This window comes from Perna viridis, chromosome 4 (assembly GCF_037379345.1).
Source record: "Perna viridis isolate PV_CMFRI_1.1 ecotype Kerala chromosome 4, ASM3737934v1, whole genome shotgun sequence".
In the NCBI taxonomy this organism is placed as follows: domain Eukaryota; kingdom Metazoa; phylum Mollusca; class Bivalvia; order Mytilida; family Mytilidae; genus Perna; species Perna viridis.
Window position 1 is genome coordinate 11,849,563 of NC_142448.1, and position 27,909 is coordinate 11,877,471.

General features: G+C 31.8%; 1 protein-coding gene across 3 annotated transcripts in view; it reads left to right on the forward strand.

The window, feature by feature from the left end:
* Positions 1-27,776, forward strand: part of LOC148618872 (protein HID1-like) — a 31,715-nt gene extending 3,939 nt beyond the window's left edge. For 2 of the 3 annotated variants that reach the window (XM_088578183.1, XM_088578181.1), the window contains exons 2-21: positions 290-503; positions 883-992; positions 3,622-3,666; positions 5,637-5,690; positions 8,406-8,574; positions 8,962-9,019; positions 9,983-10,208; positions 12,992-13,048; positions 13,651-13,791; positions 15,628-15,718; positions 16,417-16,568; positions 18,762-18,840; positions 19,112-19,173; positions 19,574-19,676; positions 20,460-20,693; positions 21,008-21,180; positions 22,158-22,280; positions 22,785-22,876; positions 23,319-23,477; positions 25,707-27,776. In XM_088578183.1, coding sequence (XP_088434309.1) covers positions 290-503; positions 883-992; positions 3,622-3,666; positions 5,637-5,690; positions 8,406-8,574; positions 8,962-9,019; positions 9,983-10,208; positions 12,992-13,048; positions 13,651-13,791; positions 15,628-15,718; positions 16,417-16,568; positions 18,762-18,840; positions 19,112-19,173; positions 19,574-19,676; positions 20,460-20,693; positions 21,008-21,180; positions 22,158-22,280; positions 22,785-22,876; positions 23,319-23,477; positions 25,707-25,770 — 2,406 coding nt within the window. In that variant the 3' untranslated portion in view covers positions 25,771-27,776. Of the gene's footprint in view, positions 1-289; positions 504-882; positions 993-3,621; positions 3,667-5,636; positions 5,691-8,405; positions 8,575-8,961; positions 9,020-9,982; positions 10,209-12,991; positions 13,049-13,650; positions 13,792-15,627; positions 15,719-16,416; positions 16,569-18,761; positions 18,841-19,111; positions 19,174-19,573; positions 19,677-20,459; positions 20,694-21,007; positions 21,181-22,157; positions 22,281-22,784; positions 22,877-23,318; positions 23,478-23,753; positions 23,775-25,706 lie in introns of all 3 variants that reach the window. The other variant, XM_088578182.1, reaches the window with a different exon arrangement.
* The last annotated feature ends 133 nt before the right edge of the window (positions 27,777-27,909 follow it).

A 27,909-nucleotide genomic window follows, 5' to 3' on the forward strand; every position in this document is an offset into this window, starting at 1 on the left:
CCTGATTGGCATACTTTTGTATTTTGTATTGTATTGACAGTTTTGATCATATTTAGGCCAATATTCGAATGTTAGTCGATAAACTGTAGTAATAGCTGTCCTGTTTTAGGAAGGTTTTAATTTGTAAGAGAAAAGGTCAAAAGAATTTTCAGAGAAAGACCAATATATCATCAAAAAGCATCTATTCATTGCTACATTAAGCAAGTGACTGATTATAACACTGTAACCATTGTACCACAAGGCAACAGCTCATTATTTACTTAAATTGTATCAATTTGGTTTTTTACAGCCCATAGAAGCAAGCGATGAGTCATTTTGGGAACAATTCTGGTCAGATAGTGTCACCTGTGTTCAAGATGTATTTACTTTAATACCGGCGGCAGAAATACGAGCATTAAGAGAAGAATCACCTTCAAATTTAGCCACACTATGTTACAAAGCAGTGGAGAAACTTGTAGCAGCAGCAGAGAGTGGTTGTCCCTCACAGAAAGAGCAACAGATAGGTACATATTATATCATCTGTATATACTCAGTATGTATGTAATATAATCATAATGCCCAGTGTAGAACTCAGACAATCTATCTAATTTAGGATCTTTATATATATGCCGTGAGTTTTGGAGGTCAAAACAGAAATTATCAGGATGGAAATGTTTAAAATTGATTGAAGAATAAAGATGCCAAATGAAAAAATCCAGAAATAAGCAATAAGGATTGGTAGCTACAGATGTTTAAGTTAGACTGAAAATTCATTCAAGTACCTATACTTCAGTTGCAATTATCATAAATATGTCAACTAAATTTGCTGCAATGTTATTTCGTAGTCTCATTAATTTGGGAGTACTAAATGTTGTTACTATAATTCAATGTTTATCATTTTAGTGTTAAATTGTGTGAGGTTGTTGACCAGAGTACTACCTTATATATTTGAGGATCCTGACTGGAGAGGGTTTTTCTGGTCTACTCTTCCAGGACAGTCGGAAGATTCTGAGGTAAAAACATAATTACGGTCAATTTTAGAAATATCTGCAATATATTTGTCCTTTGTGATCTGATGTTTTCATGGGAAGTAGGATGATAAGCAATTTTTTTTTAAGTTTCCCTTTCCCTTAAAGTTTCATGGATATTGTTTAACCCATCAGTAAATTACATATAGACCTTTTAGCATTTCTTTGTACTTGTATTTGGCATCATGGATTAAGTTAGTACTTGTATTTGGCATCATGGGTTAAGTTTGTATTTGTATTTGGCATCATGGGTTAAGTTTGTATTTGGCATCATGGATTAAGTTTGTATTTGTATTTGGCATCATGGGTTAAGTTTGTACTTGTATTTGGCATCATGGGTTAAGTTTGTATTTGTATTTGGCATCATGGGTTAAGTTTGTATTTGTATTTGGCATCATGGGTTAAGTTTGTACTGGTATTTGGCATCATGGGTTAAGTTTGTATTTGTATTTGGCATCATGGGTTAAGTTTGTATTTGTATTTGGCATCATGGGTTAAGTTTGTACTTGTATTTGGCATCATGGGTTAAGTTTGTATTTGTATTTGGCATCATGGGTTAAGTTTGTACTGGTATTTGGCATCATGGGTTAAGTTTGTATTTGTATTTGGCATCATGGGTTAAGTTTGTACTTGTATTTGGCATCATGGGTTAAGTTTGTATTTGTATTTGGCATCATGGGTTAAGTTTGTATTTGTATTTGGCATCATGGGTTAAGTTTGTACTGGTATTTGGCATCATGGGTTGAGTTTGTACTTGTATTTGGCATCATGGGTTAAGTTTGTACTTGTATTTGGCATCATGGGTTAAGTTTGTATTTGTATTTGGCATCATGGGTTAAGTTTGTACTGGTATTTGGCATCATGGGTTAAGTTTGTACTTGTATTTGGCATCATGGATTAAGTTAGTACTTGTATTTGGCATCATGGGTTAAGTTAGTACTTGTATTTGGCATCATGGGTTAAGTTTGTACTTATATTTGGCATCATTGGTTAAGTTTGTATTTGTATTTGGCATCATGGGTTAAGTTTGTATTTGTATTTGGCATCATGGGTTAAGTTTGTACTTGTATTTGGCATCATGGGTTAAGTTTGTATTTGTATTTGGCATCATGGGTTAAGTTTGTACTTATATTTGGCATCATGGGTTAAGTTTGTATTTGTATTTGGCATCATGGGTTAAGTTTGTACTTGTATTTGGCATCATGGGTTAAGTTTGTACTTGTATTTGGCATCATGGGTTAAGTTTGTATTTGTATTTGGCATCATGGGTTAAGTTTGTACTGGTATTTGGCATCATGGGTTAAGTTTGTACTTGTATTTGGCATCATGGATTAAGTTAGTACTTGAATTTGGCATCATGGGTTAAGTTAGTACTTGTATTTGGCATCATGGGTTAAGTTTGTACTTATATTTGGCATCATGGGTTAAGTTTTTATTTGTATTTGGCATCATGGGTTAAGTTTGTATTTGTATTTGGCATCATGGGTTAAGTTTGTACTTGTATTTGGCATCATGGGTTAAGTTTGTACTTGTATTTGGCATCATGGGTTAAGTTTGTACTTGTATTTGGCATCATGGGTTAAGTTTGTATTTGTATTTGGCATCATGGGTTAAGTTTGTACTTGTATTTGGCATCATGGGTTAAGTTTGTATTTGTATTTGGCATCATGGGTTAAGTTTGTACTTATATTTGGCATCATGGGTTAAGTTTGTATTTGTATTTGGCATCATGGGTTAAGTTTGTACTTGTATTTGGCATCATGGGTTAAGTTTGTACTTGTATTTGGCATCATGGGTTAAGTTTGTATTTGTATTTGGCATCATGGGTTAAGTTTGTACTGGTATTTGGCATCATGGGTTAAGTTTGTACTTGTATTTGGCATCATGGATTAAGTTAGTACTTGAATTTGGCATCATGGGTTAAGTTAGTACTTGTATTTGGCATCATGGGTTAAGTTTGTACTTATATTTGGCATCATGGGTTAAGTTTTTATTTGTATTTGGCATCATGGGTTAAGTTTGTATTTGTATTTGGCATCATGGGTTAAGTTTGTACTTGTATTTGGCATCATGGGTTAAGTTTGTACTTGTATTTGGCATCATGGGTTAAGTTTGTACTTGTATTTGGCATCATGGGTTAAATTTGTATTTGGCATCATGGGTTAAGTTTGTACTTGTATTTGGCATCATGGGTTAAGTTTGTATTTGTGTTTGGCATCATGGGTTAAGTTTGTATTTGTATTTGGCATCATGGGTTAAGTTTGTATTTGTGTTTGGCATCATGGGTTAAGTTTGTACTTGAAAGTAACTTAAATCAAATAAAGGTTCCACAAAAATGTAATTTTAGATACATGTACATGTAACAATAAATTACAAATAGTTTTTAACATTCAACAACCTTAATGTTGATACAGAGATAAAAGTATGACATGTTTTCATGTGTGTTAAAACAAATGGAATGGCCATGCTCTTATATACATTTAAAAATGCATGAAATTTTCCAACATGGCTTTCAATTATAAAGTCTAATAGAAAACCTGTTTACCATAAGATTTTATTCACATATTTTCATGTTGGACCTGAAACATTTGAAATATTTTACTTCTTGTTACAGACTGAAAGTCCACCTCTGGCACAGTCTCTTCTGAATGCACTGTCAGTAAGTATTATCCTTTATATAGCTAAGTGTTTATAAGCCCAGCCTTTGACAAACAAATTATATATTTTAGAGTTACGTGGAACTGATTATTATGAATGAAAAACATTATATGTTTGAAGTACTAGACATCATATCAAATATGATCTGTGAAATTGAATCCATATGGAAGTACGAAAAATTTGCTGTCGTGTATTGGTATGGCGCTGCGGTTGGTGATGGCGGCGTTGTTGTCTGAAGACACTTGCTGTATTTTTATATACATGCCATGTGAACATCAGAAGCTGTTAGTACCAGTGAAACAACTAGTTTTTCAAAGTCTATTTTTTTTATAAAAAAAAATTATAAAACTGGACGTAAAGTAATAGAGGGAAGTTGTGTTGTAGGAACCTAAAATAATGCATATAATTTATGAAACATATCTGTCATTAACTTTTGAAAATTTCACAATGAACATTTTTCATACATAAAAAAAGCAAACAACTTTTTATAATATAGCACTGCGCCATAAGTGAGTTATTTTAAATTTCCCGCATAGAATCTATACATTTTTTTTAAGGCAATAGTGAAGCCATTTCACAAATGATTTTAAAGAACTTATCTTCTTATGAAAGAGAAATTTCTAGAAAATAAACCATTATTAGGGATTTAAGTTTTTATTGGCAAGTTCTCAAATATCAATGATTAAATAAAAAGACAAATTATTGAGTCCCAATTCAACTATAAAAGCAAATAAATTTTTTATTTAATTTTTAGCTCACCTGGCCATAGACCATGTGAGCTATTGCCATCACTTGGCGTCCGTCGTCATCGTCGTTAACAATTTTTCAAACATCTTCTCCTCTGAAACTACTGAATAGATTTGCATGAAACTTATAATGGTTGTTCCTTAGAGTATCCTGCCCAAAATGACAGTTTGGATTTTTGATCAGTTAAAAAACATGGCCGTTGTTACTAAAAATAGAACATAGGGGTCAGACAGCAGATTTTTGCATTTATCTCCAAAAGCATTAGGTTTAGCCAAAATTCAGATGGGTAAAAGTATTCAGCATGACGAGATCTATCTGTGGTCAAATTTTGGTGAAAATCTGTTGACCCATGTTGCATATATCTCCAAAACTGTTAGGTTTGGCCAATATCTTTCAATTGCTGAAATATCCTTATTATAAGGCCTACAAAAGTCTTTAGGGATCAAAGTTGTCAGATGACTCCATGTAAGGGTTATTGCCCTTGAGAGGTGAAAAATGACATTTTTGTTTACAGTTTTCAGCCTATATCTTGAAAACTATGATAGATAGAATGAAACTTTCGTTAGTTGAAATGATTCTTATTATAAAGCCTACAAAAGTTTCCAGGGATCAAAGTTGACTCCATTTAAGAGTTATTGCCCTTGAAAGGCCAAAAAACCCATTTTTTGCAGTTTTCAGTCAATGTCTTGAAAACTATAATAGATTGAATGAAACTTCCGATTGATGAAATGATTCTCATGATAACTCCTACCAAAGTCTTCATTGAGTCAAAATTGTCAGACAACTTCTTGTTAGAGTTATTGCCCTTGAAAGGCAAAAATTTAACCAGGTGAGTGATTCATGCTCCTGGGAGCCTCTTGTTTTCTATTGAGTTTAATTTATTGTTTTTCAAATCTTCAACCTGAATATAGTTATAAACTTTTGTTTAATATCTTGAGAAATTTCATCAATATTGATGCGATCACAGCTTCACAATATTTTTTTTTTAAATGTAATTTTACATAGATTCTGTGGGGAATTATAAAAATGGGACTGACTTTTGGCATAGTGCAGTACTATATCTTGTTTTGTAACTTTACGTCACAATTAAGTTATGGAAATTATATTTAAAGAACTTATGGAAATTATATTTAAAGAACATTGAAGTTGCCAAGAAAAAAATATCAAATCAGATGAATATCCATTAGATAATTTCTTTCATAACTAAGTATAAATAAATTACAGGATTTGCTGTTCTGTCCAGAGTTTACAGTTCAGTCAAACAGAAAGTCTGGTCCGGTAGGTACATGTATAAACCTAAGATGTGATGTTTTTATCTAGTTCAGGGATGATTTTCTTATGTTTTTTAAGCAAATTCCCCTATTTTAAATCCGTATTTTACCATTACCCTTCTTTTTTACTGTATATTTACTTCTAATTTTGCCAATTTCTGCTTTGTTTGTTGACCTCGTAAAATCATCTCTGCTAGTTTAACTTATCAGCCATATGCTGTGTCGTACTATATATTTTGCCCCACCCTCCAAATATTGAACCAGTTTTTATTTTATTACCAACAGGGTCAGATAATACATGTGTATTAGCTTATGATTACTATTATTGCTTACCTCCCAATGGCAGCTGTTGAAATATACTGTAAAAGAACTGTAGTCGACAATTTTCATTTGTGGTGGTTTCTTGGTTAGGTCAAATCACAAATCCTTCAAATTTCTTACAGTGTATTAAATTTCAATTGAAAAATTAAATGCTTTCATGAACTCTGCTGAAAGGAAACACTACTAGATAATGAAGTTTCCACTACTAAAATGATATTTATTAGGTATAAAACAGAGGTGTTTACTTATACGGATTTTCCTAATTTCCATGAATTTTGACTGCAAACAGTGATTTATCTAGCATTCATCATTTTCGCCATTTACGAAGGAACTCATAGATGACGAAAATATTTTAGATGGTTTTCGTCACTTAAAATTTGAAAAGTGTATACAAAAATTCCATTTAAAAAGTATTTCAGATAAATTTTCAACTATTTCGTCACCTTAAATATAAAAGTTGTTAAAACGTGTCATTCGAAAGTTACATAATTTTACCTGGCCTAAAGCTTTGACAAGTTTATGACCTCGCGGTGGTGCTTGGTAATTACCGGGTCAACCAGGTGTGAAATACATTGTATTGTTGTTAACCTGGCAAGCCTTATATGTACATCGTTAATAATCCTTCAAAATAACAACAATTAATTGATCAATCTTTTGATCATTAGGAGCACAAAAGATAATCGCGGGATTCTCACTCATTTTCGACCGCTGAAAAAAGCTTCGAGATGACTCGAGACATTTCCGATTTTACATACATTTAAAATATATATATAATTAATTTTAGGATTAGTTGTGTTAAACGATTTTGATCTTTAATGGATGCTGACCGATATTTACTCCCATATAAAAACAAACCCTTCACGAACCTCGCACATATATAGCTATCTATTTCTAGAAATTTAAATATACACACTATAAAAACAGTGTCTCCCATGCATGACTGGTCATCAACTGGATTTCAATTAATTTAAACGCAATGCCGGACAATTAGGAAGGATTAATCAACGATAAATATTTATTTCACGATTCTCTTTCTTCTTGAAACGAAATCACAATGATTATGGACTTCTTCAATACAACTCATGATCTGGAGTCAAAGGTTACTAAAAAATTACTACCCAGCAGTAAGACATCACGGAGCAACCGTTTACAGAGTTCAAAATGACCTTGCCAATGTGGCCAAGCTCCTTTCTAACTGTCTAGTTTCAGCTTTATCATCTGGTGACTGTGAGAGGGGATTTAGTAGGTACAATCTGATCAAGACCTACATGTATCGTAGGAACAGACTCAAGGTTTCATCAGTCTATTCTCTTCTAAAGATCTGTCTCCATCCTTCTGATTTGAGGAGTTTTAGGTTGAAGAGGGCTTTTGAGGTGTGGTGTTTGGGAAAGGACAGGGGGATTTTCTCATACCATAATAGTAGCTTTTGTCAAATAGTAACTATTTCTAGACTTAATGCATCAAAGCTTTGTCATGATGTAAAAAAAACTATTTTTCTAACAGTAATTATTTTATTTTATTATGTAACACACATTTTTCTTATAGAAAATAACAGTTATTTTATTGTAACATTTATTATATTTATTGTTGTGTCTGTATATGTAAACTTAAAATAAAAATAAATATATTAAGCATGTAGTTTATGATACTATTGACTATTTACAAAAATCTGCTGCCCCTAATAAGTTGTTTGTGCTTTACGCAAAAGTGACTAAAGCCCTAGCTAAAACCCTGCTGCAAATTACGCTCTACAGATTGTGAATATCTCCGTAGTACCTTTCTTAAAATTTCAGAAAGTTCAGGATTTACGAATCATTTCCATAGAATAGGGTGAAAAATACGGATTGTCATCATCAAGTAGTGTAAACAGGTTTGATTGAACTGACTTCTCTGTACAGGAAACAATTTTAAGTGCTTCTCTGACTAAGAGTCAGGAAAAAAATGTACAAGGTGTGGCACATGAAGAAAAAATGCAGAGATGTTATTTCTTTATCCAAATATCTATACCTCTTAACTTCCAGAAATAACCTTCAAACTGTTTGTAAAGTTTGCCTTTTTAAGATGCTATGGAAGAATGGCAGGTACATTTTCCTGCTTTTTTTCTTATATAAGAAAGTAAAAAATAATTATGTTAAAAATACTTCAGGATAAATTTAAATAGTTTTTGGGTTGTTTTTTAGATTTATTGCATATATTTGAGGCAAAAAAGACCAAATTGAGAAAAATGATGTGCCACCCATTGCTAGATTCTTACACAGAATGGTAATTAGGACTTCATTACTCCATCTGTAGACTCGCATGTAAATTATCTGTACATTTTGGAACCAATAATTTACAATTTATCAATTGGCAAAAATATGTTAGAATGCAAGGTATGTCATACATATGTTTATATTTATAGGACAATCCAGAAGATATGGGTTCCATTGATAGTTGTGAATATATATGGGAGGCTGGTGTAGGGTTTGCACACTCACCAACACACAACCATACCCATGATCATAACCGTACAGAGATAATCAAACTCCTCCTCACCTGTTTCTCCGAGACCATGTACCTGCCTCCTGTTGGTAAGTTCTTACAGAGGTTATCAAACTCCTTCTCATCTTGTTTCTTGGAGACCATGTATCTGCCTCCTGTTGGTAAGTTCTTGCAGAGGTAATCAAACTCCTTCTCATCTTGATTCTTGGAGACCATGTATCTGCCTCATGTTGGTAAGTTCTTACAGAGGTTATCAGACTCCTTCTCATCTTGTTTCTTGGAGAACATATATCTGCCTCCTTTTGGTAAGCTCTCACAGAGGTTATCAAACTCCTCTTCATCTTGTTTCTTGGGGACCATATATCTGCCTCCTTTTAGTAAGCTCTCACAGAGTTTTTGAGGGAAACATGTAGCCATTCTAGCACTAACATGTTACTTTCTTGTCTGAAAGTCCATTAACCTACTTTATATTCCAGCTGATGCTCATGCTGCACCAAATCAATGGATCCATTACTTCTCATCCACAGAAAACAGGTATACCATAATTTATATTGCTGTGATATTTAGTCATTAAATTTTTCAGAGATAAATTTCAGTAATAATTATAGGAAAGCAAAATAGAAAATAAATAACACATGTAGTTCTAAAAGAAAATAAATAACACATGTAGTTCTAAAAGAAAATAAATAACACATGTAGTTATAAAGGAAAATATATAACATATGCAGTTCTAAAAGAAAATAAATAACACGTGTAGTTCTAAAAGAAAATAAATAACACATGTAGTTCTAAAAGAAAAACATTACATGAAATCAAGAGATATGGTAGATTCTAATTTAATGAGATATATTTGTTAATGCCACAGTTTAAAATTATTTGATGTTGGGAAACGTGAATCATGATTTCCCTTGGAATTATGCATTAGTGAAGCAAAAATGTGGGAGAAACAGGCATCCACCCAAGCTGTCATATACTAATAAAATAAAAGTTAGAGACCACTGTCTAGCCTTCAACATGGAGTAGACTGAGGCCACTGTCTAGCCTTCAACATGGGGTTAACTGAGGCCACTGTCTAGCCTTCAACTTGAAGTAGACTTACATGGAACTGTAGACTTTGAATGGCATCTGTTTACAAAACTTCACTAACATGAGTCAAAAAACCAAAGAGGAACAGGACTTAAAAGAACCTATCACAAAAATGTGTGAGATTATAAGTTCTGTAATGAGGCTCTGCTGAGTAAAAGATCATTTAAATCCAATTTGAAGGTGTCTGAGATTTTGTAGTCCTGTATTTCTTGGTGGTATTTCCATGAATTGAAAAACCAATTCAGAATGCCCTGCTTGCTGCTATTCCTTGTATTTACAAGACATAATATTGTGACATCACAAAGTAGCAATATCAAGAAAACAATTACATTACAATTTACAATACTTACAAGAACTACACTGAAGTTTCTGGGACCTGTTTTGTTGTTAACAAATATTTTTAATTTTCAGACATGCATTACCATTGTTTACATCATTACTAAACATAGTATGCTCCTATGATCCTGTTGGCTATGGGGTTCCCTATAACCATTTAATGTTCACAGACTCTAGGGAGCCTCTTGTTGAAGTGGCATTACAGGTGCTTTGTGTTACCTTGGAGAATGAATCATCAAATCAGAGTGTATCTGTTGATGGGACATCTGGTGGTACAGCGATGGATAATAGCCAAACAGATGTAAGCAGGAATATTTAAATAGTTAGAATTATGCTTCCGAAGGGAGTGTTAATGGTTGTATTATCAATGGGTCCACTATACTTATTGCCACAAAAACCATCAACATCTGGTTTGCATGTGAAATCTTAAGCTTATAAATACCATGATAAACCATAAAACTTATGCTTACATTTCAGCCCATAGACATTTCAGACCATTACAATTAGGAGACTGTAATAGCACAATTAAAACCATGTATCGAGATATATTTACCATATTGGGGGCTAACAAAAAATTTTAAAAGATGTTTTGAATTAATTTTTTTTCAGGATTGTATCAGATTTTTTATGTCTAATATTATGTCTAAAACTGAAGAATTATTATAATTGATTGTTAACACTTTTAACAAATTTACTTCCAGAATGATAGTAACTTAATTGATGATTTTAGCACCACAACAGAAAACTTATTTTTATTCTTTAAATTTCTAAATGTATTTGCTACTGTGAATTTGGGGATTCCAAAAGCATTCATTGAAACAATATGAAATTGATTAGGTAGGGCACAATAGAGATAAATTACAGTCAAACAAATTCAACATTTAAAAACAATTTTACTGCTATTATGTTACAGGATAAAAACAATATTAGTGTATCATTAAAAGGCAAAGCCTGTATGTGTATGAAGTTTAAGAGGGAACAAATTTTGATGTGCTGAGTACACATACAGGCTGTATTTTTAAGTTATTGCCATCACTTGGTGTCCATCGTCGTCATTAACAATTATACAGAACTCTTTTCCTCTCAAACTACTTGACCAATGAGAACCAAATTTTGGATGAATGTTCCTTGGGGTATCCTGTTTAAAATGGTGTGGGGATTTTTGATTCGTCGAAAAACATGGCCGTTGTTACTAAAAATAGAACATAGGGGTGGGGGTCAGACAATAGTTCTTCGCATATACCTCCAAAACCGTTAGGTTTATCTAAGTTCTGACAAAGGTAAAAATGTTCAGCATGATAATGTGGTCAAATTTTGATTTTAATCTGTTAAGGTCTCACTAACCACTTCTAACGTTTCCATTACTTTACATGTTAAAAAAGTAATTTTCAAAGTCTCACTGTGAATTCCCAGGACAAATGACATCTTAAAGTTGCATACGGTTGCGAAGCTTGGAAAATAAGGCTTCCAAAATCATTATGCTAATGGTACGATGATTGTAGAAATTCTTCACAAAATTTACTTGAATAAATAATACTGAAAATCCATATTTTTACCTGTTCTGCTAACTGACAGCATGGAGGCAAATTACTCATACATGTAAACAATATTCATACACTTTTGTAGTTAATTACATATATGATTTTAAAGTACACATTCTCAGCTTTATTTTGACTACTTTTAATCATAATACACACAAATAATGCACTTACAATGCATATGTCTATGTTCAGTGTGTTTTTGGTACTGCATATGGGGGTGGCCATTTGACCCCGGAAGTGGTTAGTGAGACCTAAGCCATGTTGGATTTATTGCCCTTTTTGAACGATTTTTGCTATTTTTAATGTTATTTCTTTAAAAAATCTTCCCCACTGACATTATTTGATCAATTGGGATTAAACTTGGTATGAATGTTCGTTGGTGTATCCTACATAGAACTGATGTTGGGATTTTTGATCTGTCGAAAAACATGGCCACTGTTATTAAAAATAGAACACAGGGGTCAGACAGAAGTTTTTCACATATATCTCCAAAACCATAAGGTTAAGTCAGATTCTTTCAATAGCTGAAATGATCCTCATTATTAGGAAAACAAAAGTCTTCAAGTATAAAAGTTGTCAGCAGATACCTTTGCAGAGTTTTTGCATTTGAAAGGGGAAAAATGATGTTTTTTTTTTTTCAGTTTTCAGCCAATATCTTGAAAACTATGATAGATAGAAAGAAACTTTCAATTGGTGAAATGATCCGTATGATAAGTCCTACCAAAGTCTTCTTGAGTCGAAATTGTTGGACAACTTCTTGTTAAATTTATTGCCTTTGACCAAAAACTCAACCAGATTAGCGATTCTGGCTCCCACGAGCCTCTTGTTTGGGGTAAATTGTTCCTCTATCCAGGGGCTTTAAGAAGTATCTAGAAAATTTACTCTTAACTGCTTTTGAGATTATGTGGTACAAAGTGAACGATGAAAAGCAGAATTTTTTACTTGAAATGAATTTCAAAATATTGTGCAATATTGTATCCAAACCAGATGTTGTGTTCATAATGAAATAAAAGTATCGACGTTTAAGTGTGTTAAAAACTTACATTGTTTCCACATTTGCTCAAAGTAAGCTGAACTGGCTATGATCATATCATGCTGCACTTGGTAAAGCTTTTTATTCTACAATACCTTAATATTGGATATGTATTATTGTAATCTTTAATGTTTTAAGTTACTAATGTTTTTTTTTGTATATTCTTAGTTAAGGAATTAAGTGTCAGTCCGTAAGAATCAGGCAGTGGGTGAATCATGGTATGAAAAAAAAAAACACCATTTTGATAGTGAAATTTGCAGCATCAGAATCAAGAGAAAAAGACAAGATTTTCCATATCTAGCTGGACCATTGAGTTACAATTTTAAATGCACAGAAAATGAACATTTCAAGGGCAGATAACTCCATCAAAAACCTTATTTTTTCTAAGATTCTATTGAATATTTCTGAGCAAAGCAAGTGATGCAGAGATGTTTTTGACATTCATGTATCTGAGTTTTCCCATTTTGCCTGATTCTTACAAACACTTACACTTAAATACATTATTTTTAGGCTGCTGGTCCAGATAATCTGTTTGTAAATTACCTGTCCAGAGTACACAGGGAAGAGGTTTGTTTATAATTAATAATCAGTTTTTTTGTTTTACTCTATATTTAAACATGTAATTTTTCATAATTTCTATTATGAAAAAAACCAAGATGCACATAAAGAATACTGTTTTAAATAAATAATGTTCAATTAGGCTAATAAGTGCCACATAGTGTGCTATAGTTAGAAATTACAAAAATGGTACCTTAGAAGATTAATTTTATAGTTTCTTTACTGAATTGAACAGCATATTAAGCATTTTGTGTTAAAATCTTCATTATTTTCACTAATTGCCAAAATATTACAGCTAAAATAAATCAGACCAAAACTATTGTGTGTTTGTAGAAAATGACCATCATTTATATGAAAATTTATATATACAAGGCTACAAACAGAAATAAAAGACATTTAAGCATTTTCAAAACACATCTGGAATCTTTTATACTGGTTTTCTATATCTTATAAGACCTCATTTGTAACTAATATCCTTCAACAATGTTATAGACAGAGCTAAAATTTTTATTGATTATATAGAAAAAAAATTGAAATCACAGGAGCCTCCCCCTTTTTTGAATTTCTGGATCTGCTCCCAAATGTTGATGGTGACCAATTATATTTTGCAGGACTTCCACTTTATACTTAGAGGTATAACAAGGTTATTGAACAACCCCTTGGCACAGACCTACTTACCTGGTTCTACAAAGAAGATTCAATTTCATCAAGAACTCCTTGTCTTATTCTGGAAAATGTGTGATATTAATAAGGTAATTTGTATAGTTCATCATGCTTGCAACTTGTGTAACTGTTAATACTATGATCAAAAACGAAACATTGACCATATTATTTATAGACCTTCACAAACTTCTAAATAGGGCGACCACTACTTTATATGACTTTGAATTGTACAGTTGTCCCTCTTTTATTTGGCCACCCATACTGTAATCCAAAATTGGCCTCAGAAGAGAGGTGGCCTCTCATGAGAGGTTAGGCCAGTATTTTATTGACTATGTTTATTTGCTTACATGTACATTGTACATTGTACACAGATTATAAAGATATTTGTCAGGTATATGTACTGTTTTTGTTCTAAAGCAAAGTGGCAATTAACTGTTGAAAAAAGTTGTATTTATTTATACTGTATTTTTTGGACTAAAAGTCAATTTTTCTTCCTGCAAGTCTTCACTTTGGACATTTGTTTTTTAGACCTTTGAACTTTCAACCCCATTGTTTTCCTGAACTGAGCTTATGTAGTAAAATTATTTAAAATTACATTAATTTGTAATTCAGGGATAAACTGCAAGACCAAAGCTGTCGATTGCTGAAAATAATTGATCAATGCTGCTATCAATTTTATGAATGACTATGACTATGTTTTATAAAATCTATTGCAGTCAGAATACACACCTTAAAAACCGTCAGAATACATAAACAAACTATAAAGGATTCCTTACTGGAAAAACATCAAATCAAGCATTCCCGAGTTATTGGTCCTTTCATATGCAAACTTACAGTATGTTGTAACACATTCGCACATGGCACTAATTAAATTCAGTTAAAGTTGTGGCCTAAATGGCTAATTGCAAACAGATTAAACGGGTTACAACTCTTGTTTGTAATTTGAAATAGATGTTCATGTTTTTATTATTAAATACCAGTCGTAATTATCATTGATTCAACAAATCAATTTCACACTTTGATGCACACACTTGACATGTTCTTAATTTTGTATACCTGATCTAAGGGCTTCAGAGTAATTGACACTCAATTTAATACTTTATTGAAAATATCCTGGGAAAAAAACGGTCAACATGATCTCCGCTGACACCTACGGTTAATTACTAACAATGAACATGGCCAGATACCAGAGGCTAAATCTTTGTTTTTCATTCAAAGTTGTGGCTGCTGGTCGCATAAGAGGGGTGGACACTTATAATAGGTCAATTTGCATTATGTCATTAATGCAATTGAAATGTGGTCACATAAGACGGGTGGCCGTTGGTCAGGGGGCTGTTTCAAAGATGGACTACTGTAATTTGTTTTTACCTTATTGTTAAAAATAAAATAAAACTATTGCATTGTGCATTTGTATTTTGTAAAAAAAAAAAAAAAAAAAAAAAAACAATGGGTTGTATGTACAGTTACAGAAATGTCCAACTTTTTCAATTTCTTTATTCAAGAAGTTTTTTTTTCTTGATGCTGTTAAAACTATATTTAACTCTATTGTTACATACTGAATATTACATGTCAAAATCTGTATCGCATATTGTATCAACCTGAGACTCATTTATTACCACAAGGACCACCAGGCCGCAGGGTGATATAGGTCAAGGGTTGGTACTACATGTAATACAGATTTTGACATGTCATGTTCATTATATCATATATTTTAATCATACTTCAGTTATGGTCTGTGAAGGGGTGTGATACAGGTCCAGGGGTGTGATATAGGTCTAGAGGTGTGATATAGGTCTAGAGGTGTGGTATCGGGTACCCGATAAAGGATTAAACAAACACTTATAATGCATATGCAGAAAGTTATACTTTAATCTAAATATATGATATAAAATTTTATGGCTATAAAAGTTGTTTTTTTTTCCCAGAAATTCATGTTCTTTGTACTGAAGAGTAGTGATGTTCTAGATGTACTGGTACCCATTCTGTATTTCCTTAATGATGCAAGAGCTGACCAATGTAAGTATTGTATCATGTATAGAATACAACTTCCTGTTCAGTTATATTTATTTCAAGAATAATTTTCTTTTTTGTCCTGTAAGTTTTCAAAATCTGAATATCATTTAAAGGATAAGAAAAACAGATACTAAATGATATTTTTGAAGATGAAGTACATAATACAAATATTTGAAGTAAAGGAAAGTTGTATTAAAATTGTTCAAATTTGTGAAATTCTTAACATTTCCAAATCAGTTGTGTTTTCAACAAACTGCTATCACACTTTTCATATATTTTTAAAGAAATCTAACGTTAAGAGTATGTGAACTTCAAGAAAACATCTTTTATCATTACACAATGACATACCTACTTTATACAAGGATGATTTATTTTGGCTTTTGGCAGAATTCTGCTATTCCAAATTCTGATTTTACCATTACAATTTCTTTTTTTTTTACTGTATATTTACTTCCTGTTTTGACCTTGTAAAATCATCCCTGTTTATTTAAGTAATATCAATGGTTTGAGTAGTTGGATTGCCTTTAACTAAATTAGAAATTTTGATTTCAGATAATGATATTACAGTTTTTCTTTCCAGAAATGTATCAATTACTGTATTATACTGACTTTCCTTGACTTTCACCTAGGTCTCTGGTCATTTTTAACATCTTAGGTACATAAAGACTTTGACAAAACATCTATATGTTTAATCATTACAGCTCGAGTTGGTTTAATGCACATTGGTGTATTTATCCTGTTGTTACTAAGTGGAGAGAGAAACTTTGGTGTGAGGTTGAACAAACCCTATACAGTCAGGGTACCTATGGATATACCTGTCTTTACTGGCACTCATGCTGATTTTCTTATCATTGTAAGTTCTGATATTCTTTATCAGTGGGGCATGTTTTTTTATTCTCTATCCCTTGTTTTGAATTTAAATGGTTATTCCTATGATAAAGGTATCCATTGTGGTGAGCCCTTCTTGATTTAAGTGCGCATAAGCGTTGAATAAGACTCAGTTATCATATTTTGTTTATTTAACTTCATAGAAGTTATTGTTAGAATAAAAAAAAATATATTAGTCGTGTTTAGGAAATGTAGATTTTTTAGTTGATGGTAAATAGGATCAGAATGGAATAACCCTTCATGGGTATCCCTTCAGAATGGAATAGCCCTTTATAGGTTTCTCTTTGAAATAGAATAGTCCTTCATAGGTATCCCTTTATTCACTGTAAAGTTGAGCTGACTGACTGCTAAGGTTTCTATGAATTGGTAGAATAGCCAGATCAGACATGGCCAGTCACTTTTAAGTGGAACTCCACTCATTCTGTTAAATGGTTAAAATGGGTTAATGAAATAACAGAAGTAATTACAGTATCTACTACTGAAGGTTACTGTAATGAATGATTAATTATTGAACAACACATATCAGAGCTGAATATGCACACATTTTAAAAAGACAGAACAGTTGCATATCAAAAGTCCAATTTTGTCTATTATTTTAGAAAATATCTTAATACTTATTATAAACTTGTGTTTCAGTTCATCTACGAGTTAAGTAACAGATGATTTGTTAATTATTCAATAATAAGATGGGGAAGTTGCTTAGTCAGCAAAATTTTACTTCCCTCTTGGTTTAGTTTTGTTTCTTTCTCTTCAAGGGCTGTTCCATTGTAGTTTCTAATAAATTGATAAAAAATATTACTATTGCATATTTGCATGTGATGAATTTTACATTTGCATGCAACCTACAAGTAATAAAAACATGAAAAAAAAACACAATAATGAAAGACAATTTAATGTTCAAGGTAGAGGAAAAAGTGAATCTTCCAATTATGTTGGTTTGTTTGATTGAAGGAAGTATATTTTAATAACATTTTGTACAATCATTTATTTCAAAAGAAGTTATGTTCTCTAAGTTTATGAACATGTACATGTAGTATATTTCTAATGGTAATAATTATGAAATATATAATATAAAGACCAGTGCATGTTATAAAATGCATATGCTGAAATGCAGAATACTAAATTAATAATTACATGTATACTCAAGCAGATGGCAATTAAGCGTTCATTCATTTACATCACAGAGTTCATTTGTAATTTACACATTCAACTGTTTTGGTTTTTTTATAATCAAATGTTAAAAAATCTGTAAGGTTTTGAAGGTTTTGTGGTTGTTTTCCTTTATAAATGAAAAACCCATTGAAATCCCTTGACAGGGTTTTTTTGTTTTTTTTTGACTGAACCAAGTTTCTGTTCCTTATAATTTTTTTTTGGAACAGTTCTAATGGGTGTATTTTGGTGATCATTAATTCTACCATATGCATGGGGTTATTTTTCTGCATTGTAAACATGATAATTTTTACCGTTTAATTTTTATTATTTGTTATAATCTTAGTGTCTGGTGTGCCTTGTTTTGTGATTTTCCATGTCTAAAAAGTTTATAGTCTGTGGCTATATTTTCACTTGGTATCTTGAAAAATGTTTTCTTACATACCAGCTGGGAGAAGAGACAAATTAATATTTGGCACCACTTTGGTAAAAAAATAGTTAATTTAGAAATTACAAAAAAAAGTATGTCTCAGATCTAAGCATATCCTCTCTGTAGAAATTATGTTGTTGCTTCCTTTTAAAACTTAACTTTCATTCATACATGAAAATCAGGAAGTTAGTCTTTGTAGAACCACTATCATATTATGTTTACAGTGTAGGAGTTGTTTTTTCCAGAAATTTTAGATAATAATTTGTGCATGCTTTTTTTTCTTTTGCTTCGTAGAAAGACTTGACTTAACTAAACAGTAAATATACATTTTTCACTTAATAGACAACATTTCACACTTTGCAGGAGAATATTTTGATGTCTGCTGTATTACTTAAACATTTAACCCTATAAAGCTCACACTTTTAACGTAAGATAAATATCAATGTAGAAAAAGGCACATCGTTATTACATGAAGATATTTGTACTTTTCAAACAAAGCCTGTATGGTTTTATTTACCACTATTCTGTTGCTCACAATACTGTATTTGCTTTAACAGTATTGACTGTTTCCTTTTACAGGTATTTCATAAGATAATTACAACAGGGCACCAGAGATTACAGCCATTGTTCGATTGCCTTCTAACTATCATTGTCAATGGTAAGTTACACCATTTGTATTTTATGTCTTGTGATTTGTTCTATTTTAGGGACACATTTCATTGGATAAAACCACTTCAGCAATAAAAAAATTCAATAAAAATAATAATAATTAATAATTCTCTTTATGAAAATTTATACATGAAATTGGTTCCTATAATCTGCTCCAAACTTTCTTGAAGATGTATTATTGTTGATATATAACATAAGAGAACAAAACACATTCCTATGCGTAAAGTAGGTATTTTAATTGTGCATCTTATTTTTTCCAGTTTCTCCTTACTTGAAGACATTATCAATGGTTGCTAGCACTAAAATGTTACATTTACTTGAGGTAAGTTTTAGTATTAAAAATTCTTACACGTATTCCTGATCATCATATTTTCATGAATGGTAGATTTTAACTTTTTGTTTGGAATGAATATGATACTACAACCATGAAAATTTTTTAGCTTTAAACAACAGTGCTTATATATTTTATCAGAAGTACTGTATCATTTGGAAAATAATTCCACATCTTAGTACACATTAACTTTAACTTGTAAAATTGTGCTTATTACTGTAAGAATATTATTTTTTACTATCTCATGGTGGACAGATGAGCCCAAAAATTTATCTTTGCATTTTAAATGCTTAACTTTTCAAAACTGCAAAAATTTATATCTACAAATATACTCATTTGACAGAGTCTGTGAAAGTTAATACATGTACAGCATATAAATTGTATGTTTTAGGCATTTAGTACTCCATGGTTTCTGTATGCCAGTCCAACAAATCATCATCTTGTTTTCTTCATCCTGGAAGTATTTAACAATATTATACAGTATCAGTTTGATGGTATGTTTCTGTAAACATAGAAATTTTGGTGGGGTGTTGTTATTGATTTGCTAGGTAAAATATTTTGTGTAGGTGTAAATTTTGTGGTCAGACAACTTAAGTAGCAGTCTTTGTAAGAATCGTGCAAATTCTGTAAAATGTGATGTACCCCATAAAAGGCTACACATTTTTTTTTTTGTTATTAAGTTGCTTTATAGTAAATATGATGAAATGCATAACTATTCATTCCAATCTGTCTGCTCTTAGTAGATAATCCACATTGAAAATCCTATGCTTTCTCTTGCATTTTAGTGTCATTTACAGATTTATCTCCCTTAATTTTGAATTCTATAGCCCATTCTATATAATGTTTATCTCCTTTGAACAAGAATTATATGAATTTTTTTTCTTTTTTTTTAAAATATAGAAATAAAAATATGTAGGCTTTCCAACCATGAATCTCATTTTGCATAATTCTTATCTGGAGTGCTACTAATATCTTAAACAAGCTGAACCAGGAAATTTTTGCATGTCAATTATAATTGCCAATATTTTTTGGCGGCAAATGTAGAGAAAATTACCCCACTCAAATTCCATGTGTATTATAAAGAAATTGAGAAAAAATAAAAGATGGTTTTCTATCTAGCAGTTAATGCAAGTAAAGCTCTTTAATGCTCTCTTTTTACTGCTTAAAAAGAACATTTTAATGCCTTCAAAGTTTGGCTCACATTAATACAAGCTAGGAATGAAAATATGAATTGCTCTTTTTGCATTGCTTTCAATATTATTATTAATATTATGCAGGTAATTCCAACTTGATATACACCATAATTAGGAAGAGAAATGTGTTCCATCAGTTAGCTAACTTACCTGTAGAACACTCAGCCATTGCTAAAGCTCTGTCAAAACGAGGGAAGAAGTTTGTTCATTTGTCAGCTTCCACAGCTGATCATAAAGAGCCACAGACTATGGAGGGAGCAGTTCCTGCTGCTGAGGCTGAGCCAGGCACACTCAAAACATCCCTTGCTGCTACTCCTAGTAAGATTAATGTACAAAATCTTGGAATTTTTTTTAATAGGAGTTGATTATGATTTCTTCTATTTCCAAATTGACCACAAGCCTTTCTTAAAAAGAAATAAGATTAAAAATGTAGCATGAACAGCTTTTTAGTTCTTTATATATAGATATGACTTTTCCAAGTCTTCAAATTTTGTCGTTGTTAGCAACTTATTAACAGGAAAACCAATGCACCATGAGAATGTTTTATGCAGAATACCATTGTAGTTGCTCTCCATTGATTACTGTCTATTTGGTTAGATTATGGCACCTGTTACCGACCACTTTATTTTCAGGATTAGATAAGATGACAGAGAAGGCTGCCCCAGATGAGGGACATGGTGATGCCCCACCTCCAATTCCACCCATGAAAGATCTGGCCACACCCAGTGGTACACATAGTATACAACCACTCAATGAGATTCAGGCTCCAACTGAGCTGGAGCAAAACAAGAAAGCTAAGAGCATAGTAAATAGCTTATACCTTGAGTCACTAAGACTTTACTTAGGTGTAGTGAAAACCCGAAATTTTGTGGAATTATAAAATAAAAACTGTTGACATTTATGGTTTGGCTGATAAAAAGTTATATTTACAGAGTTTGTTGAAGCACAGCATGAAATTGATTGAGTTACAATGATTTTAGTATTTGTACAGAATGAAAACTGACAGTCTGTATTATGATAAGGTTCATATTAGGTTGAGTGAAGGAAGAATAGACACATTTCACAGCTGTTTTCATATTTCAAATAAATGAAAACTGTATCTTATATGGCTGATTGTTTAATAAAATATGAAAACCAAAAGCTAATTATTTATGGTTATAAATGAATTCATGCTTTTTATCAAAAAACTGTTATTCAGATTTTTTGTAACAATCACATTCTTTTGTTTCAGAATTAAAATGCCCCGTGCAGGTCCGGGTGTCAAAAGAATAGGCCTGCAGCGTCGCTAAGCTTGTCGTAAAAGGCGACTAAATAGTGCTCAGAAACCTAGCCGCGGGCTAGGCGCTATGCCCACAGAGCAACTGGGATGTGTGCCCCAGGTGGTGGAATGGGGTACCCCTGGCATGTTACATGCTGGGGTTGTCAGGCTATAATACGAAAAACCTGACTGCAAACCATAGTGGTGCACTGTGTTGGGAAAGGTGCCATGTTCCTCGCACATTAAAGAACCCTGCTGTGGTATTCGATAGGAGTAGGAACCTTTGCGCTCCCCCACAGGAGGCTAAATTGCCCGACCTTACCCATCCCTTCCTTTTTCTAGTGGCAATCAAAATTTGTCGACCCTACTGTCCTTGTGTCCCATCCCGTTTTTCATTTCATCATCATTTCATGTTCATCGTCTGAATATAGCTGAAATATTGCTGCTCGGACGTTAAACCCCAACAATCAATCAATCAATCATGGAATTAAAATCACATTTGTGAAAAAATTATAATATTTTAGGCAACACCTCCAGCAAGTCCTACACACTCTGTCACAAGTGAATGTTCCACTGCTAGTAAGCCACCGTTGAACAGAACATCATCTACAGCAAGCTCAGGGGGCTGGGTAGCCACACCTGAATGGGTAGGTATTATTTTTAAACTTATCATTAACTGTGGCATTGGCAAAATCCATTTGTCTTTCATAATGAAAATTCTAAAATATTATGTATATTTTGTGATTACAATTCTGTCTTAATGTTCTAAAGAGGGGAACAAAATCACAATAATATTTGAATTTATATTATGGACCAACCATCATCTGCAGCAACATTAATGTCATATGATAGAATTGGGATTAAGTGGTAAATCTGTATGAACAGAACATGATCTATCACAGTGGACGGTATATAAACCCCCCCTGCTTTAGTAGATGTATATATTTTATGAAAATGTTCAACAACTTTCTATCATCTTGAAAAAACTGTCATTCTGTAATCTGTTTATAACCAAATCATGACATTCTAACCTATGCCTTCAAACAAAATCTTCAGCTCCAAGACAGCTTGCTTTTACAATGCACTGTAAACAATGCTTTTCTTGCTTTTGTCAGTTAATTTACTCATAATTAAGCTATTCCTCCTTGAAGGTACAATCCTGGAAGCAGAAGTTACCTTTACAGACAATTATGAGGATGTTGCAAGTCCTAGTACCTCAGGTTGAGAAAATCTGTATCGACAAGTAAGACAAATATAATACAAGTAGACAAGTCTATCTGTGGGGAGATTGGTGTTTTTAATGGTTGACTTGTTGGAAGTGATTTTACTCTGTATACAAGGGTCATTAAAGGAAGCATGAATGTTTCTAATGAGAATGCTGTTTAACTGTTAACTTTTGTGATTTCATATAAAAAATGTGTATTTTATTTTCACTTTTTTTAGTTCTATGTACATAAGTAAGGACAATATGAAATCTTATTCAACATGCATGGAAAAAAGAATGGTCTAATTTTGTATTTCATTTTGGAAATTTTAAGAACTTTCCACTATAAAATACAGAAACAGCCAGTTTTTGCATTCCAATTCCAATCACCTCCCTTTAAAAGGTCCTGCTTATTTTCTCCTGTAATTAAAGTCATGGCTGTATAGATTTTTAAAATCAACTTCTTTCCACTATATTACAGAGGCCTAACAGATGAGAGTGAGATACTTAAGTTCTTACAGCATGGAACATTGGTTGGTCTTCTTCCAGTACCCCACCCCATATTGATCAGAAAGTACCAGGCTAACAGTGGTACAACCATGTGGTTCAGAACATACTTATGGGGAGTTATATATCTAAGGTAATATTGTTTCACCATTGTAAGATCAATGTTTACTACAGTACTTATAATATTAGATTACTGCTAGTAGGTCTAATGTGTGATTTTTATTAAACTTTGTGAAAATAGCTGTGTGATTGCTAACCAGTAGAAATTCTAATGACACCAATTTTCATGTATTTTGTACCATATAAATTTCAAAGTTATAGTTTTCAGATTTTGATATACTGTAAAATTTACCATTATGTGTAAAAGGCACATGTTATGTCCACACACATATGTTGTACACTACTTTAGGTGTTTGTGTTATTTGTTCTGGTAAGTTAAGGATGTAAACTAACTTGTAATCAAATTTTAACAACACTTGAAATAGCTAACATCTTATTTAAAGATTTTCTATATCTCCAGTAAAGGAAGGTTTTTGCACTGGTAAATGTAGATTTTCTTGTGTATTTGTACACATAGAACATATATAACTAATTATTTTTAACACGATATCAACACATTATAGTTACAAAATACATATAGAACTAATTATTTTTAACACGATATCAACACATTATAGTTACAAAATACATATAGAACTAATTATTTTTAACACGATATCAACACATTATAGTTACAAAATACATATAGAACTAATTGCATGTCTAATAAAGAGTTGCATTAAGAGTTTGGTAGCTTAATCTTTTTCTGCTTTAGTTATAGCATATTTTTTTCACTCACTTTGCCTATTCAAAAGACTTAACCTACCTCAAATGTAACTTTAGTCTTTGGACTAATGATAGACCCTTTCACAATAAGTCCATGATCATCAGTGGCATATTCTTCCACAAGGTAGGGTTTGGGTAGAACAAAAGAATTTTGCTCAGGGATGTGTATATTAAGCATTCTCCACACATTTTCATCAATTATCCCATAGTTAACACAAAAGAGTGTATTTTGAAATCTTCACATTATCAAACTTCCCACTGGAAGGAGTAGTGGCATATTGGAATCTCCTTGTCAGTCTATTCCATTCTCTATTCCGCCAATCCTGCTTTTCAAATTTCATAGCAATTATCTCTACTCCCAATGGATGGACTTGTTTTAAATTTGGTATGTGGCTTTATTTAGATAGGTCATATGTTGTAAGTGAATTTGTAAATGTGCTATATCAACTTCCTTATATAGGATGTAACACATTTTTCAATGTATGGAATGATATGAAGATAATGTTTGTCACAAAAATCTTGCTTTCCACTGAACAGATTAATATTAAATTTTGTATATGGCTTTATGTTGTTGAGACATACAGTGTAATCTATTTTGGTCGGTAGTTTTTTTTTGTTTCATGTAAGAGTATACCTAGCACATCATGTTTGACCTCTTGCTTTTTACTTCTAATCAGTTTTTTTTTTTTTTTTCAACTTGTCACATTCTCTTTTTGTTGTTGTTTTTAGTTCAAATGTCATAGTTGACATATCATAAAAAGTGGATTTTTAATCTACTTTGTACAAAATAATTTAACTTGTCCCATCTAAACACACTTCATTTAGATTTAATTGAGCTTCCGTTTTTTTTAACATGGGATCGGACACTTGTTGTTGTCCAGCCCTGTGATGAGAAAATAACGAGAAATTAATTTGTTTTTTTTTCTTTATCTTTTCAAATGCACTTTTTGTTATTTTAATGAAAATGATGGAATTTGCAACAAAGTTTTGAAATGTGAATTTCATAAAAAGAAATTTAAGGGCAGTAATAAAATGTGTATCTAAATTAGTGTCCCAAAGCTCAAAAGAGAAGATTGCCAAATTGGTTATAATGCCATTTGAAACCATTTAGAATATATTCCAGTAAGTTTTGACCCAGTCAAAATAAAATACAGAAATGGTGGAATTTTTAACATGGTTGGCCTGTGGATGTTCATTATCATGGTGTCAGTATGTTAGAATCATTTTCTCAATACTGCTTGTTAAAAATCTTGAAATTTAAAATTTTTTATGAATCAAACTGGAATTTCTTATTCACATATTCATTTTTTTCTCTATTGATCAACTGTTTCATTTTGTTAACATTTATTGATTGACCAATAGGCATGAAAATTGGTGTTTGATTAGAACTATTATTTCTCCATGATCAAATAACCCAGTTGTTTAATTTGTAGGTCAACCTATTGTGGTACTAGGCAATAACCTCTATGTTGTATTTTAAATCATTTATCAAATTAAACTATATGGTTCTAATGTTAAGCCTTTATTTTGTTTACAGAAATGTTGATCCACCTATTTGGTATGATACCAATGTGAAGCTATTTGAGATTCAGAGGGTGTGATATGTGCCAATGAAAGTTACTGTTACATAGATGACAGCCAATGAAATCCTGTGTTATATTTCCAGATCTGACATTCCATTTTGTGTTGTGTTAGTGTTATTATTATTATCATGTGGGTAAAATCATTATAAATGGGGATAAAATATGCAATATTTGTTTTGCATAATAGTCAAAGTATATTTTTTTGCTAAAATTGACACAGTAAAGTCATTTATTGTATCCAGCATGTGCTTACATGTACAGAAATTAGGTCAAAATATTCATTTCTCTAAATCTCTTGTTCATTTTACAAAATTAATAAAAAAAAAACAAAAAAAAACTTCAGTCATAAGTGTATCCCTAGACACTTTGAGAAATGGGCATACTGGAAAGATATAAGGTATTAGGTGCTGTAGTGTAATAGAGGGATGTGTTTTATTCTGGGCATAGAAGGCTGTCAAATCTCAGAAAAATTGAATTAGACTTTTAAAAAAATTTACTTGCAAGTGAATAAGCCTCATGACCATTTCGACATAAATTTCTGATGACCTTTGATTTTCCCATTGATCCCATTTATCAAAGTTTTTTAATATTTCTACAGCAAATAATATGTGGAGACTAAATCTCAAATATGGACTGTGGACACCCTTGTGTTGAGTTATCCATACAAATACCTAAAGCATAATATCCAAAGTAGAATGAAGTGGGTTGATAAGCACTGGCCCTGGTACCAAAAAAATAGAAAATATTTAATTCTGAGAATATTCTTAACTTCCATGGTAACTCCAATCACAGTCTTTGAAATTGATTATGTTGGGGTCAGGGGTTTGGTTGGCACTTCTCTTAGTGGTTTAAGTTAGAGTGAGATAGAGTATAGGTGTGGACTGGATGTAATTGAAATACATGTATTTTAGGTTTTAGTGGGGGTTTCTGTGATAAATGGTGTATATTTTTGTAATGCCTACAGTATTTTTTTTTAATTTGAGCAAAGTATTTCATTTTAAGTTTTTTCTTGCTATTGATATTTGCATGTTAAATTGGGAAAGTCAGGTTCCTTTATATGATTACTGCTTGTTCTGGATTAATGTTTTATCATCTACGCAAATTTCTGTCTTTAATACAATTGATACTAATTTTACGGAGGACATGATTTTGATTAATTTGATTTGACATTATCTCCCCTGATATAACAAGCCATGGTAGTAAACAAGTCATTACTTTGATTTGACATTATCTCCCCTGATTTAACAAGCCATGGTAGTAAACAAGTCATTACTTTCATCCTTCATTACATATCATTTGCATGTATTAGATCAGTGATGCACACAAGAATTTATCGGAATAAGTAATTTAGGTTCTTTTTGTTTCTATCAATACGCAAGGCTGTTCTTCAACTTTGAAAAAAGTCATTTTTTGTTGTTAGTAGAATTCATGGTACCCAGTTATGACAGAAGAAACCCGTGAATGTCATTTGAAAGACTATTTTACCTTAATACAATATTTCAATGAATGTCTTAAGAAGTTGATTAAGTACAGTGAAAGTTTAATTAATCATCTATCAAATTAACAATAATACAACCTTCCATTTAAATACATGTATTTGAATTTTTATCTATTACAAAAGTGGCCTGTATGCCCTATCTTTCTGCAAACTTTGGTCTGCTTATAAAGAGTTGTCAGAAAGTTATGTAATAAAATTATAGATTTGGAAGCAGCTTCCTTTCTGTTATTATATCTGTACCTAAGATCAATATGGTTTTTACTGGTTTTTTTTTTTTTTTTCATGTCTAGAATTGAAATCAAGTTTTTGTTATGTCAGGGTGTAAGAATTCAGTCATTGCTTTAGATCTTTTGTATGAGGAACAGTAGGAGAGAGTCCTTATTGTGGATATGTCTGGTTATTTGAAAATGGCCAAAACACAATGTTGTTTTAAACAAATATGTTGTGGAGTTATATTATTGAAAGTATTTATTTTGTTAATGTATATGTTACATTATATTATTGTAAATAAAGATTTCAGTTAGAACTGCATAGCTTTATTGATTTCTTTCCTTTGTAAGTTGATAAAACTATTTTGACTCTCATATGTAAAAAAATGAATATTGTTGTGAACTACTTTCTTTTTGTTGTATACAGGTTATTTTTTATTTCATTTCATC